We start from the raw sequence: 15,050 nt of genomic DNA on the forward strand, positions 1-15,050 counted from the left end.
CGGGGCCCCCTGGCTCTGGTGAAAGAGGCTTGGGAAGGGGATTTGGCCACCCCTGGAGTGCCGGTTATCGAGTATGTCATGCGCTTCCGGGACAAAATGCAGGCCTTGACGCAACTGGTACACGACAATATGGCTCAAGCCCAGGCCGATCAGAAGCGTTGGTACGACCAGAACGCTTGTGAGAGGACCTACCAAGTGGGTCAAAAGGTGTGGGTACTGGTCCCCGTACCACAGGACAAGCTTCAGGCAGCCTGGGAAGGCCCATACCTCGTGTACCAGCAGCTCAACCCTGTAACGTACCTGGTCACCCTGGACCCTGCCCGTGGAAGGCGGAAGCCCTTCCATGTGAACATGATGAAGGCACATCATGAGCGGGAGGCATGTGCGCTCCCCGTGTGCAACCTGCCCGAGGAGGGAGAAGCGGAAACCCTCTTGGATATGCTAGCCCAGGTTAGGGCAGGCGGATCCATTGAGGATGTGGAGGTTGGCCACCAGCTCTTGGAAGACCAACGGTCCCAGCTGTGGGCCACCCTCCTCCCCTTCCGGGGGTTGTTTACCAACCAGCCCGGAAGGACTGACTTGGCTGTCCATCACGTGGACACTGGGGATCATCCCCCGATCCGGCGTTCAGCATATCGGGTCTCCCTGGAGGTGCAGCAACACATGCGCCAGGAGATTGACGAGATGCTGAAGCTGGGGGTGATCCAGGCATCCAACAGCGCTTGGGCCTCGCCTGTAGTCCTCGTCCCTAAGAAGGACCGAACCACTCGGTTCTGCGTGGACTACAGGGGGCTCAATGCGGTCACGGTCGCCGATGCGTACCCAATGCCACGCATCGATGACCTGCTCGATCAGTTGGCCGGGGCTCAGTACCTGACCATCATGGATCTGAGCCGGGGATATTGGCAGATCCCCCTGACTCGCAAGGCCAGGGAACGCTCTGCCTTTATTACCCCATTTGGACTGTACGAGTCCACGGTGATGCCATTCGGGATGAGGAATGCCCCTGCCACTTTCCAGCGGATGGTCAACACCCTGCTCAAGGGACTTGAAGGGTACGCGGCCGCGTACCTGGATGACATTGCCGTCTTCAGTCCCACCTGGGAGGACCACCTAGAGCATCTAGCACAGGTGCTCAGGCGGATCCACCGGGCAGGTTTGACCATCAAGCCGGGAAAGTGTCAGCTGGCCATGAGCGAGGTCCAGTACCTCGGTCACCGGGTAGGTGGGAGAACACTGAAGCCCGAGCCTGAGAAAGTGGAAGCCATCGCATCCTGGCCCACCCCCAGGACCAAGAAGCAGGTGATGTCCTTCTTGGGGACCGCTGGGTACTATAGGAGGTTTGTTCCATGCTATAGTAGCCTGGCAAAGCCCTTGACGGACCTCACCAAGAAGAAGCTGCCCTCTGCAGTCGATTGGACAATGGACTGCGAGACAGCCTTCCGGGCCCTAAAGGACGCCCTGTCCAGCCCGCCCGTGCTACAGGCAGCCGACTTCACGCGGCCGTTTGTAGTACAGACCGACGCCAGTGACTTCGGCCTCGGTGCGGTGCTCAGCCAGGTGGACTCTGCGAGCCAAGAGCACCCAGTCTTGTACCTGAGCAGGAAGCTGTTACCAAGGGAAGTTGCCTATTCCACGATGGAGAAGGAGTGCCTGGCCATAGTGTGGGCCCTGCAGCGTCTGCAACCCTATCTATACGGGCGCCACTTCATCGTGGAGACGGACCACAATCCCCTCAGCTGGTTGCACACCGTCTCTGGGACGAATGGGCGATTGTTGCGATGGAGCCTTGCGCTCCAGCAATACAACTTCACCATTCGCCACAAAAGGGGCCGTGACCACGGTAACGCAGACGGGCTGTCCCGACAAGGAGAGGTCGCGGACGGGCGCACGGGGGAACACCGGAGTGTGCTGCCCCCTAGCGCCCTCAAAAGGGGGGAGGTGTGAGGTAAATCCGGAGATATGACGATAAATCATGATATTCAAGTATGTCAGGAAGCCCTCTCCTGGTGTCACCCCCCCTTTCCTTCACACAACTGGTTTAGCAACAAATCCCATGGCCATGTCCTGTGATATGGAAATTAGGTGGCTTAGGGACAATGGACACAGGATGACTCCCTGCCGTGACCCTGTAGTGGGGGCTGCTAGCTAGTTAGCAAGGCTATGGAAATAGCCAGACAGAACGACTCCAGTAAAAAATGGTTCATATCTCGCAAGCCATATTTCCGATAAATGTGGCAACCATAAAAATGGTGTCTCCGCATGTGGACGATGCCGGCACCCCCTTTTTATGGGAGCAGGACATTGGGAAATGCCCCAGGCGTGATATCAGCCAATGGGGAACTGGCAGACAGGTCATGAGTCCCCTCGTTCTGTAGCTAAATTCATAACTGTCACAATGAGAGCATTGGCGTCCGCCTACGACGCTCCCAGGCAAAGTTATGGCCCATATTCCATGTTGGGATATTGTCCATAACTCAAGCCAGGGGTGGAGCAGTGCTCCCTGTGAGGTCACGAAGGTAGGAGGGGACCTGGATTTGGCCAGGTTGATAACCCTACTTCAGCCATTTTCCAGTGTTCTTCTGCTCGGGGGCCTGGTTGGGAAAGACCTGTGAGGGAGTTCCTGGAAACCTGGTCTACAGCGCCCCCCTGTGGCCAGACGCAACAAGGTAACTGCTGGAGCTGTGTATGCCTGTTTGTAACCCATGCTTTGATTGTAACTGTACTCTGACATAACTGTATATTCTGTAGATTCCCTATTGTATATATTGTAGTTTCTAGTGTGCTTTAGGCGATTAAATTATATAATTAATCTTGGGCTGTTCTGTTATCTCGATCTTGAATCCCACGTCTGTGTGTTCGGCTAATAGTTACCGTAAATCGGTTGGTGGCAGCGAATTGTGCCAAGGATTATTGTGGGGAGGCCAGTGAGATTCGGGGAGATTTTATATATTCCGCCCGCGGAGGTCGGGGGAATATATACCTTACTCTCACCGGGGACCCTTCAATAATCGGCATAAGTAGTATAGCGGCCTCCTTGCTTATTGTCGGGCAATTCCATAATTGGCCTGACTATAAGAGGGGCGCTAGAGAGCGCGTCACGTGCTCTGTCTGTCGGTCGGGAGGTATAAAGGAGGGGTGACCCCCACTTGTTACCCCCCGATTGTGACGTACTGGTAGCCAGCGCGGGGGATTTCTGAGTGACCCCCCCGGTGGTTTGTGACAGTCATTACACACAGAGGGATCTATTTCTATATATTATATAGTCATCACACACAAAAGGGATCTATTCCTATATATTATATAGAGTCATTACACACAGAGGAATCTATTCCTATATATTATATAGAGTCATTACACACAGAGGGATCTATTCCTATATATTATATAGAGTCATTACACACAGAGGGATCTATTCCTATATATTATATAGAGTCATTACACACAGAGGGATCTATTCCTATATATTATATAGAGTCATTACACACAGAGGGATCTATTTCTATATATTATATAGTCATTACACACAGAGGGATCTATTCTTATATATCATATAGAGTCATTACACACAGAGGAATCTATTCCTATATATTATATAGAGTCATTACACACAGAGGGATCTATTCCTATATATCATATAGAGTCATTACACACAGAGAGATCTATTCCTATATATTATATAGAGTCATTACACACAGAGGGATCTATTCCTATATATCATATAGAGTCATTACACACAGAGGGATCTATTCCTATATATTATATAGAGTCATTACACACAGATGAATCTATTCCTATATATTATATAGTCATTACACACAAAGGGATCTATTCCTATATATCATATAGAGTCATTACACACAGAGGGATCTATTCCTATATATTATATAGAGTCATTACACACAGAGGGCTCTATTCCTATATATTATATAGAGTTATTACACACAGAGGGATCTATTCCTATATATTATATAGAGTCATTACACACAGAGGGCTCTATTCCTATATATTATATAGAGTCATTACACACAGAGGGATCTATTCCTATATATTATATAGAGTCATTACACACAGATGAATCTATTCCTATATATTATATAGTCATTACACACAAAGGGATCTATTCCTATATATCATATAGAGTCATTACACACAGAGGGATCTATTCCTATATATTATATAGAGTCATTACACACAGAGGGCTCTATTCCTATATATTATATAGAGTTATTACACACAGAGGGATCTATTCCTATATATTATATAGAGTCATTACACACAGAGGGCTCTATTCCTATATATTATATAGAGTCATTACACACAGAGGGATATATTCCTATATATCATATAGAGTCATTACACACAGAGAGATCTATTCCTATATATTATATAGAGTCATTACACACAGAGGGATCTATTTCTATATATTATATAGAGTCATTACACACAGAGGGATCTATTCCTATATATTATATAGAGTCATTACACACAGAGGGCTCTATTCCTATATATTATATAGAGTTATTACACACAGAGGGATCTATTCCTATATATTATATAGAGTCATTACACACAGAGGGATATATTCCTATATATCATATAGAGTCATTACACACAGAGAGATCTATTCCTATATATTATATAGAGTCATTACACACAGAGGGATCTATTCCTATATATTATATAGAGTCATTACACACAGAGGGCTCTATTCCTATATATTATATAGAGTTATTACACACAGAGGGATTTATTCCTATATATTATATAGAGTCATTACACACAGAGGGATCTATTCCTATATATTATATAGAGTCATTACACACAGAGGGATCTATTCCTATATATCATATAGAGTCATTACACACAGAGAGATCTATTCCTATATATTATATAGAGTCATTACACACAGAGGGATCTATTCCTATATATCATATAGAGTCATTACACACAGGGATCTATTCCTATATATCATATAGAGTCATTACACACAGAGATCTATTCCTATATATTATATAGAGTCATTACACACAGAGGGATCTATTCCTATATATTATATAGAGTCATTACACACAGAGGGATCTATTCCTATATATTATATAGAGTCATTACACACAGAGGGCTCTATTCCTATATATTATATAGAGTTATTACACACAGAGGGATCTATTCCTATATATTATATAGAGTCATTACACACAGAGGGCTCTATTCCTATATATTATATAGAGTTATTACACACAGAGGGATCTATTCCTATATATTATATAGAGTCATTACACACAGGGATCTATTCCTATATATTATATAGAGTCATTACACACAGAGGGATATATTCCTATATATCATATAGAGTCATTACACACAGAGAGATCTATTCCTATATATTATATAGAGTCATTACACACAGAGGGATCTATTCCTATATATTATATAGAGTCATTACACACAGAGGGCTCTATTCCTATATATTATATAGAGTTATTACACACAGAGGGATTTATTCCTATATATTATATAGAGTCATTACACACAGAGGGATCTATTCCTATATATTATATAGAGTCATTACACACAGAGGGATCTATTCCTATATATCATATAGAGTCATTACACACAGAGAGATCTATTCCTATATATTATATAGAGTCATTACACACAGAGGGATCTATTCCTATATATCATATAGAGTCATTACACACAGGGATCTATTCCTATATATCATATAGAGTCATTACACACAGAGGGATCTATTCCTATATATTATATAGAGTCATTACACACAGAGGGCTCTATTCCTATATATTATATAGAGTTATTACACACAGAGGGATCTATTCCTATATATTATATAGAGTCATTACACACAGAGGGCTCTATTCCTATATATTATATAGAGTTATATAATATTTGCGTTTCCCTTTTTGTATTGAATTACTGAGATAAATTCACTTTTGGATGAGATTCTAATGTATTAAGATGCAGCCGTATATACCAGAAACATCCAAGAATGATGACCAATAAAGCTAGTCACAGCTCATGTACCGCCATACTACTGTGGCCTGAGTAGAGTTATGTGACTGCACCAGCAGAATAGTGAGTGCAGCTCTGGAGTATAATACAGGAGGTAACTCAGGATCAGTTATGTAATGTATGTACACAGTGACTGCACCAGCAGAATAGTGAGTGCAGCTCTGGAGTGTAATACAGGAGGTAACTCAGGATCAGTAATGTAATGTATGTACACAGTGATTGCACCAGCAGAATAGTGAGTGCAGCTCTGGAGTGTAATACAGGAGGTAACTCAGGATCAGTAATGTAATGTATGTACACAGTGACTGCACCAGCAGAATAGTGAGTGCAGCTCTGGAGTATAATACAGGAGGTAACTCAGGATCAGTAATGTAATGTATGTACACAGTGACTGCACCAGCAGAATAGTGAGTGCAGCTCTGGAGTGTAATACAGGAGGTGACTCAGGATCAGTAATGTAATGTATGTACACAGTGATTGCACCAGCAGAATAGTGAGTGCAGCTCTGGAGTGTAATACAGGAGGTAACTCAGGATCAGTAATGTAATGTATGTACACAGTGACTGCACCAGCAGAATAGTGAGTGCAGCTCTGGAGTATAATACAGGAGGTAACTCAGGATCAGTAATGTAATGTATGTACACAGTGACTGCACCAGCAGAATAGTGAGTGCAGCTCTGGAGTGTAATACAGGAGGTGACTCAGGATCAGTAATGTAATGTATGTACACAGTGACTGCACCAGCAGAATAGTGAGTGCAGCTCTGGAGTGTAATACAGGAGGTAACTCAGGATCAGTAATGTAATGTATGTACACAGTGACTGCACCAGCAGAATAATGAGTGCAGCTCTGGAGTGTAATACAGGAGGTAACTCAGGATCAGTAATGTAATGTATGTACACAGTGACTGCACCAGCAGAATAGTGAGTGCAGCTCAGGAGTATAATACAGGAGGTAGCTCAGGATCAGTAATGTAGTGTAGGTACACAGTGACTGCACCAGCAGAATAGTGAGTGCAGCTCTGGAGTATAATACAGGAGGTGACTCAGGATCAGTAATGTAATGTATGTACACAGTGACTGCACCAGCAGAATAGTGAGTGCAGCTCTGGAGTATAATACAGGAGGTAACTCAGGATCAGTAATGTAATGTATGTACACAGTGACTGCACCAGCAGAATAATGAGTGCAGCTCTGGAGTATAATACAGGAGATAGTTATGGATCAGTAATGTAATGTATGTACACAGTGACTGCACCAGCAGAATAGTGAGTGCAGCTCTGGAGTGTAATACAGGAGGTAGCTCTGGATCAGTACAGGATCACGACATACTGAAGCATAACGGAGATGTGATGGTGGTGTTTGGTGAGACATTACAGGCCGCTCTTTCTGTACCATGTGTTTGGCTGTGCTGCCGCCGCTTCCGGTGTTCCTGACCAGATGACCTTCTGAAGGGAATATAAAGTTGCCCGGTTTCAGGTTCTCCTTGGTGGAGTGACTGCCAAACAGCACAAAGGGTTGTCTGCAAGGGCTACATGAAGAAGATCAAATAATTAGAAAAAACACAACATCGGCCCCTCTCATGACTGAAAGCTCAGGAAGGAGGCAAAACGCAAGAGGTACACAAGGAATAACAAAATAAACCGCGAGGACGACAATCCCTTATAACATTACACAGAAATAACAGAGTGCTTCACTGACCTAGAAAATAGATGTGCTAGAGGTCAGCGCAGAACAGCAATACTGTCACCTATCAGCAACACACGCCTCACACTCCACCATCAACATCACTGCACTGTATTATAGCACTTATATTCCTGTACATAGGGGGCAGTATTATAGTAGTTATATTCTTGTACATAGGGGCAGTATTATAGTAGTTATATTCTTGTACATAGGGGCAGTGTTATAGTAGTTATATTCTTGTACATAGGAGCAGTATTATAGTAGTCATATTCTTGTACATAGGAGCAGTATTATAGTAGTCATATTCTTGTACATAGGGGGCAGTATTATAGTAGTTATATTCTTGTACATAGGGGCAGTATTATAGTAGTTATATTCTTGTACATAGGAGCAGTATTATAGTAGTTATATTCTTGTACATAGGGGCAGTATTATAGTAGTTATATTCTTGTACATAGGGTCAGTATTATAGTAGTTATATTCTTGTACATAGCAGCAGTATTATAGTAGTTATATTCTTGTACATAGGGGGCAGTATTATAGTAGCTATATTCTTGTACATAGGGGCAGTATTATAGTAGTTATATTCTTGTACATAGGAGCAGTATTATAGTAGTTATATTCTTGTACATAGGGGGCAGTATTATAGTAGCTATATTCTTGTACATAGGGGGCAGTATTATAGTAGCTATATTCTTGTACATAGGGGCAGTATTATAGTAGTTATAGTCTTGTACATAGGGGCAGTATTATAGTAGTTATATTCTTGTACATAGGAGCAGTATTATAGTAGTTATATTATTGTACATAGGGGCAGTATTATAGTAGATATATTCTTGTACATAGGGGCAGTATTATAGTAGTTATATTCTTGTACATAGGAGCAGTATTATAGTAGTTATATTCTTGTACATAGGGGCAGTATTATAGTAGTTATATTCTTGTACATAGGAGCAGTATTATAGTAGATATATTCTTGTACATAGGGTGCAGTATTATAGTAGTTATATTCTTGTACATAGGGGGCAGTATTATAGTAGTTATATTCCTCTACATAGGAGCAGTAGTATAGTAGTTATATTCTTGTACATAGGAGCAGTATTATAGTAGTCATATTCTTGTACATAGGGGGCACTATTATAGTAGATATATTCTTGTACATAGGAGCAGTATTATAGTAGTTATATTCTTGTACATAGGGGCAGTATTATAGTAGTTATATTCTTGTACATAGGAGCAGTATTATAGTAGTTATATTCTTGTACATAGGGGGCAGTATTATAGTAGATATATTCTTGTACATAGGAGCAGTATTATAGTAGTTATATTCTTGTACATAGGGGCAGTATTATAGTAGTTATATTCTTGTACATAGGGGCAGTATTATAGTAGTTATATTCTTGTACATAGGAGCAGTATTATAGTAGTTATATTCTTGTACATAGGGGGCAGTATTATAGTAGATATATTCTTGTACATAGGAGCAGTATTATAGTAGTTATATTCTTGTACATAGGGGCAGTATTATAGTAGTTATATTCTTGTACATAGGGGCAGTATTATAGTAGTTATATTCTTGTACATAGGGGCAGTATTATAGTAGTTATATTCTTGTACATAGGGGCAGTATTATAGTAGTTATATTCTTGTACATAGGGGCAGTATTATAGGAGTTATATTCTTGTACATAGGGGCAGTATTATAGTAGTTATATTCTTGTACATAGGGGGCACTATTATAGTAGTTATATTATTGTACATAGGGGCAGTATTATAGTAGATATATTCTTGTACATAGGGGCAGTATTATAGTAGTTATATTCTTGTACATAGGAGCAGTATTATAGTAGTTATATTCTTGTACATAGGAGCAGTATTATAGTAGTCATATTCTTGTACATAGGAGCAGTATTATAGTAGTTATATTCTTGTACATAGGGGGCAGTATTATAGTAGTTATATTCTTGTATATAGGAGCAGTATTATAGTAGTTATATTCTTGTACATAGGAGCAGTATTATAGTAGTTATATTCTTGTACATAGGAGCAGTATTATAGTAGTCATATTCTTGTACATAGGAGCAGTATTATAGTAGTTATATTCTTGTACATAGGGGCAGTATTATAGTAGTTATATTCCTGTACATAGGGGCAGTATTATAGCAGTCATATTCTTGTACATAGGGGCAGTATTATAGCAGTCATATTCTTGCACATAGGGGCAGTATTATAGCATGATGACACAGATTGCTCAGTGGCGCAGTGATTTCCCTGTGCAGATGAGGGCCACGTACCTGTTATCGGCAATGTGGCTGGAGACCATCCCGTGGCTGAAGTAGCTCCTGAATGGCTGCAGGGTGAGAGATGACATAATGGTATAAGAATTCATATGCCTCATTATAACATACACCGCTCGGTATAATCTCAGATGAGTCACGTCCTCGCTGCACTCATCCTCATAAGAATCCTGGGCCAAAAGAGGACAAAAATAACTTGTGCAGACAATAGTGGAGGAGTCAGAAGCCGCGCTCCGGCTGCGTGTGATTCAGTATAGGGGAAGCAGCATTTTCTCAATCCACTTATAGTTATTATTGGTGATGAGGACAGAGGAGGTCAGCGTCATCCTCCACACTACAGGGAATTAGGAGATTCTCAGCAAATGAGCGCAGCTCCGGTCTGCACCGCTCACCTCTCCGGCCTGTGACTCCGACAATTCCAGGAGGAAAGGAATTTCAGTCTCAAAGTTGGACAAGAAGCTGCTCCACTGGTGCTGAAACGTCTCAAGATCCTGCAACACAAAGGGTCAATGTGTGACCGGCTCTATAGACGAGCACAGCTCTGGGGTATAATACAGGAGAGAGCTCAGGGTCAGTAATGTATGTACACAGTGACTGCACCAGCAGAATAGTGAGTGCAGCTCTGGAGTATAATACAGGAGGTAAATCAGGATCAGTAATGTATGTACACAGTGACTGCACCAGCAGAATAGTGAGTGCAGCTCTGGAGTATAATACAGGAGGTAACTCAGGATCAGTAATGTAATGTATGTACACAGTGACTGCACCAGCAGAATAGTGAGTGCAGCTCTGGAGTATAATACAGGAGGTAACTCAGGATCAGTAATGTAATGTATGTACACAGTGACTGCACCAGCAGAATAGTGAGTGCAGCTCTGGGGTATAATACAGGAGGTAACCCAGGATCAGTAATGTAATGTATGTACACAGTGACTGCACCAGCAGAATAGTGAGTGCAGCTCTGGAGTATAATACAGGAGGTAACTCAGGATCAGTAATGTAATGTATGTACACAGTGACTGCACCAGCAGAATAGTGAGTGCAGCTCTGGAGTATAATACAGGAGGTAACTCAGGATCAGTAATGTATGTACACAGTGACTGCACCAGGAGAATAGTGAGTGCAGCTCTGGGGTATAATACAGGAGGTAACCCAGGATCAGTAATGTAATGTATGTACACAGCGACTGCACCAGCAGAATAGTGAGTGCAGCTCTGAAGTATAAGGCTATGTGCGCACTTACCGGATTTTGCCGCGGATTTTCCACGGATTTGCTGCATGTTTCGCTGCAGAAAATGTTCATAACATCTCTGCAGTGAATCACCAGCAAATCCTATGGAGAAAAAAAATCCTGTGCGCACTAGGCAGAATTTGACAGCTGCATGTTTTGCTGCGGAAATCCCGCAGCAAAAACAAGTGCATGTCACTTCTTTTCCGCAGGTAGCTGCGGGTTTTCCCTAATCTAATGTAAAAATCACGCAGGGAACAGCTTGCGGAAAAAACGCACCAAATCCGCACCAATTCCGCACCAAATCCGCAACAAAACGCGACAATCCGCATGCGGATTTGGGTGCGGATTTGATGCGGATTTTTTCCGCAGGTGATAAGATCTTTGAGAGCCTGCGGAATTTACGCAAGGAAATTTCATTTCCCAGTGCGCACATAGCCTAATACAGGAGGTAACTCAGGATCAGTAATGTAATGTGTGTACACAGTGACTGCACCAGCAGAATAGTGAGTACAGCTCTGGAGTATAATACAGGATGTAACTCAGGGTCAGTAATGTAATGTATGTACACAGTGACTGCACCAGCAGAATAGTGAGTGCAGCTCTGGGGTATAATACAGGATGTAACTCAGGGTCAGTAATGTAATGTATGTACACAGTGACTGCACCAGCAGAATAGTGAGTACAGCTCTGGAGTATAATACAGGATGTAACTCAGGGTCAGTAATGTAATGTATGTACACAGTGACTGCACCAGCAGAATAGTGAGTGCAGCTCTGGAGTATAATACAAGATGTAACTCAGGGTCAGTAATGTAATGTATGTACACAGTGACTGCACCAGCAGAATAGTGAGTGCAGCTCAGAAGTATAATACATGAGGTAACTCAGGATCAGTAATGTAATTTATGTATACAGTGACTGCACCAGCAGAATAGTGAGTGCAGCTCTGGGGTATAATACAGGAGGTAATGCATGTAGACAGTGACCAGTAAACTCCTCATCTTAGTAAACATACCTCCATTACGAGCTCCTCCAGAGAGACGGGGTCCATGGTGCTGTATACTCTCCACAGAGACTCGCTGACGTCCATCAGCTGTAAGACACACAGTGACTGGCGGAGGGGACATACATGACGGGACCACCACACACAATGCCGTCCTGCCTATGCACAGCCTCCTCTCAGCAGGTGTTTCATGCAATGTTACCCCCTGGTGCTGAACAGCAGGCCACAAGACACCACAATGTCTTACCCCAACGGAGCGGGAGGCTGGGGACAGTGGTCTTCTGTCTCCTCCTAACACTGGGTCTAATGCACCAAGTGTCCATGTTGCCCCCACCCTCCTACCACACACCGTGAACCGAGCAGGGTGGGGGAGAAAGAAAGGGAAAACTGATGAGGGAGGCAGTCACCGGCTGCAGGAACATACAACACAGGACAAGTGGCCTGGGGCCGTGACACCAGAGAACAATAACCAGGGGCCCTTATTATATCACATACCTCGTATTTCATTGTAAAGAAGCCGCCGCCTCCGATACCGTCCAACGCAAATGCCTGCACGATCGGCCATTTCTCCACTATGAACATGTCGAATGTCTGCAGGTGACCTGCAGGGAAAGGAGAGGGAAGGGTCACACTACGGATCTGACACCCAAGATGGTGACCTATTACCCCACCAGACCTCCGGGGAAGGTGGCATTCACTCCTCCGCTATCGGAGGTAAGCAGGGTGGGGCGTATCGCGAGGACACCCCGGCAGAATACACCCGTCCCAGTATATGTCCCCGGGATCTGCGGCAGATCCCACGCCGGGGCGTAATCCTGCTGACCTTGGGAGCTGTATGGGATCCCGATGCGGCGGCAGTCTCGCACCATGTTGACGAAACTTGCAATTTTGAACTCCTCTGCGGCTTCTTCATCTTCGTACTGTGGATGAGAAAGAAGATACTGAGCTTAGAAATACCAGCATCAGGTAAGTGAGCGTCAGCTCCGCGGACGAGCCGCGGTCACACGACTACGTGCCTCATTGTGGGTCATACAGTGGACGTGGAGGTTCCTCCAGCAGCTGACGTACGGCAGCAGGTAGGAGTAGTTCACAGGATTGCAGTAAAGATGGACGCTGTCCGCCCGGATCAGCAGGATCACATCTGCAGGAGAGACATCACAGGGACACCATTACTACACGCACCGGAGCAGACGAAGCGGCCGAGGGGGAAGACGAGGCGGCCGAGGGGGAAGACGAGGCGGCCGAGGGGGAAGACGAGGCGGCCGAGGGGGAAGACGAGGCGGCCGAGGGGGAAGACGAGGCGGCCGAGGGGGAAGACGAGGCGGCCGAGGGGGAAGACGAGGCGGCCGAGGGGGAAGACGAGGCGGCCGAGGGGGAAGACGAGGCGGCCGAGGGGGAAGACGAGGCGGCCGAGGGGGAAGACGAGGCGGCCGAGGGGGAAGACGAGGCGGCCGAGGGGGAAGACGAGGCGGCCGAGGGGGAAGACGAGGCGGCCGAGGGGGAAGACGAGGCGGCCGAGGGGGAAGACGAGGCGGCCGAGGGGGAAGACGAGGCGGCCGAGGGGGAAGACGAGGCGGCCGAGGGGGAAGACGAGGCGGCCGAGGGGGAAGACGAGGCGGCCGAGGGGGAAGACGAGGCGGCGGCCGAGGGGAGGACGAGGCGGCGGCCGAGGGGGCGGCCGAGGGGAGGACGAGGCGGCGGCCGAGGGGAGGACGAGGCGGCGGCCGAGGGGAGGACGAGGCGGCCGAGGGGAGGACGAGGCGGCCGAGGGGAGGACGAGGCGACCGAGGGGAGGACGAGGCGCCCGAGGGGAGGACGAGGCGCCCGAGGGGAGGACGAGGCGCCCGAGGGGAGGACGAGGCGGCCGAGGAGAAGACAACCCACCATCCAGGACTTCTTCTGGAAACCCATTATTCTCAAACTCCATGCTTCTCTGGCTGTACAGGTTAAAGAGGAGGTAATTGGCCAGATCCGTGCAGCCCTCATTGTAGCGGCTGTCAATGCCTGGAACAACAAGAAACGTCAGATAGGACATTGCAAAGAACGAGGTGAACCCCTCACCCTGCATACCCACCACCGCCAGCCGGAGTAGCCCCCACCACCAGCCGCCTATCCCCCACCACCAGCCAGAGTACCCTACAACACCAGCCGGAGTACCCCCCACCATCAGCCGCCTACCCCCCACCACCAGCCGGAGTACCCCCCACCATCAGCCGCCTATCCCCCACCACCAGCCAGAGTACCCTACACCACCAGCCGGAGTACCCTACACCATCAGACCCCTACCCCCCACCATCAGCCGCCTATCCTCCACCACCAGCCAGAGTACCCCCCACCACCAGCCGCCATACCCTAAACCACCAGCCGCTATACCCACCACCACCAGCCGGAGTACCCCCATCCATCAACCGCCATACCCACCACCACCAGCTGCCTTCCCCCCCCACCATCAGCCGCCTACCCCCCAACCTCACCAGCCATACCCTACACCACCAGCCGCCATACCCTACACCACCAGCTGCCTATCCCCCACCATAAGCCGCCATACCCTACCCTACACCACCAGCCGCCATACCCTACCCTACACCACCAGCCGCCTAACCCCCACCATAAGCTGCCATAGCCACCCCATCACCAGCCGCCGAACCTCGCTGCACTAGCGTTCCGTACTTCCACCAGCACCAGCCACTTTACCCCATGTATCCAGCACCGTACCCCGAGTCACAATTCATTGTAGCCCCCCCGTCATCTGCCCCTGTAGCCCATGTCACCAGCTGGCATATACCCCAGGATCACCAGCCAC

The 15,050-nt window shown here is 46.2% G+C and overlaps 1 protein-coding gene across 1 annotated transcript in view; it reads right to left on the reverse strand.

Moving 5' to 3' along the window:
- DNAAF9 (dynein axonemal assembly factor 9) overlaps positions 1-15,050 on the reverse strand; it is a 104,600-nt gene that overhangs the window by 69,437 nt on the left and 20,113 nt on the right. Inside the window, exons 3-10 of the mRNA XM_075346384.1 lie at positions 14,132-14,251; positions 13,264-13,388; positions 13,071-13,167; positions 12,743-12,849; positions 12,260-12,337; positions 10,407-10,505; positions 10,012-10,067; positions 7,428-7,563 (exon numbers count right to left, since the gene is read on the reverse strand). Of these exons, the coding sequence (XP_075202499.1) occupies positions 7,428-7,563; positions 10,012-10,067; positions 10,407-10,505; positions 12,260-12,337; positions 12,743-12,849; positions 13,071-13,167; positions 13,264-13,388; positions 14,132-14,251 (818 nt within the window). The remainder of the gene's footprint in view (positions 1-7,427; positions 7,564-10,011; positions 10,068-10,406; positions 10,506-12,259; positions 12,338-12,742; positions 12,850-13,070; positions 13,168-13,263; positions 13,389-14,131; positions 14,252-15,050) is intronic.

The sequence above is a fragment of the Anomaloglossus baeobatrachus genome, chromosome 1 (genome assembly GCF_048569485.1).
Source record: "Anomaloglossus baeobatrachus isolate aAnoBae1 chromosome 1, aAnoBae1.hap1, whole genome shotgun sequence".
Lineage (NCBI taxonomy): Eukaryota > Metazoa > Chordata > Amphibia > Anura > Aromobatidae > Anomaloglossus > Anomaloglossus baeobatrachus.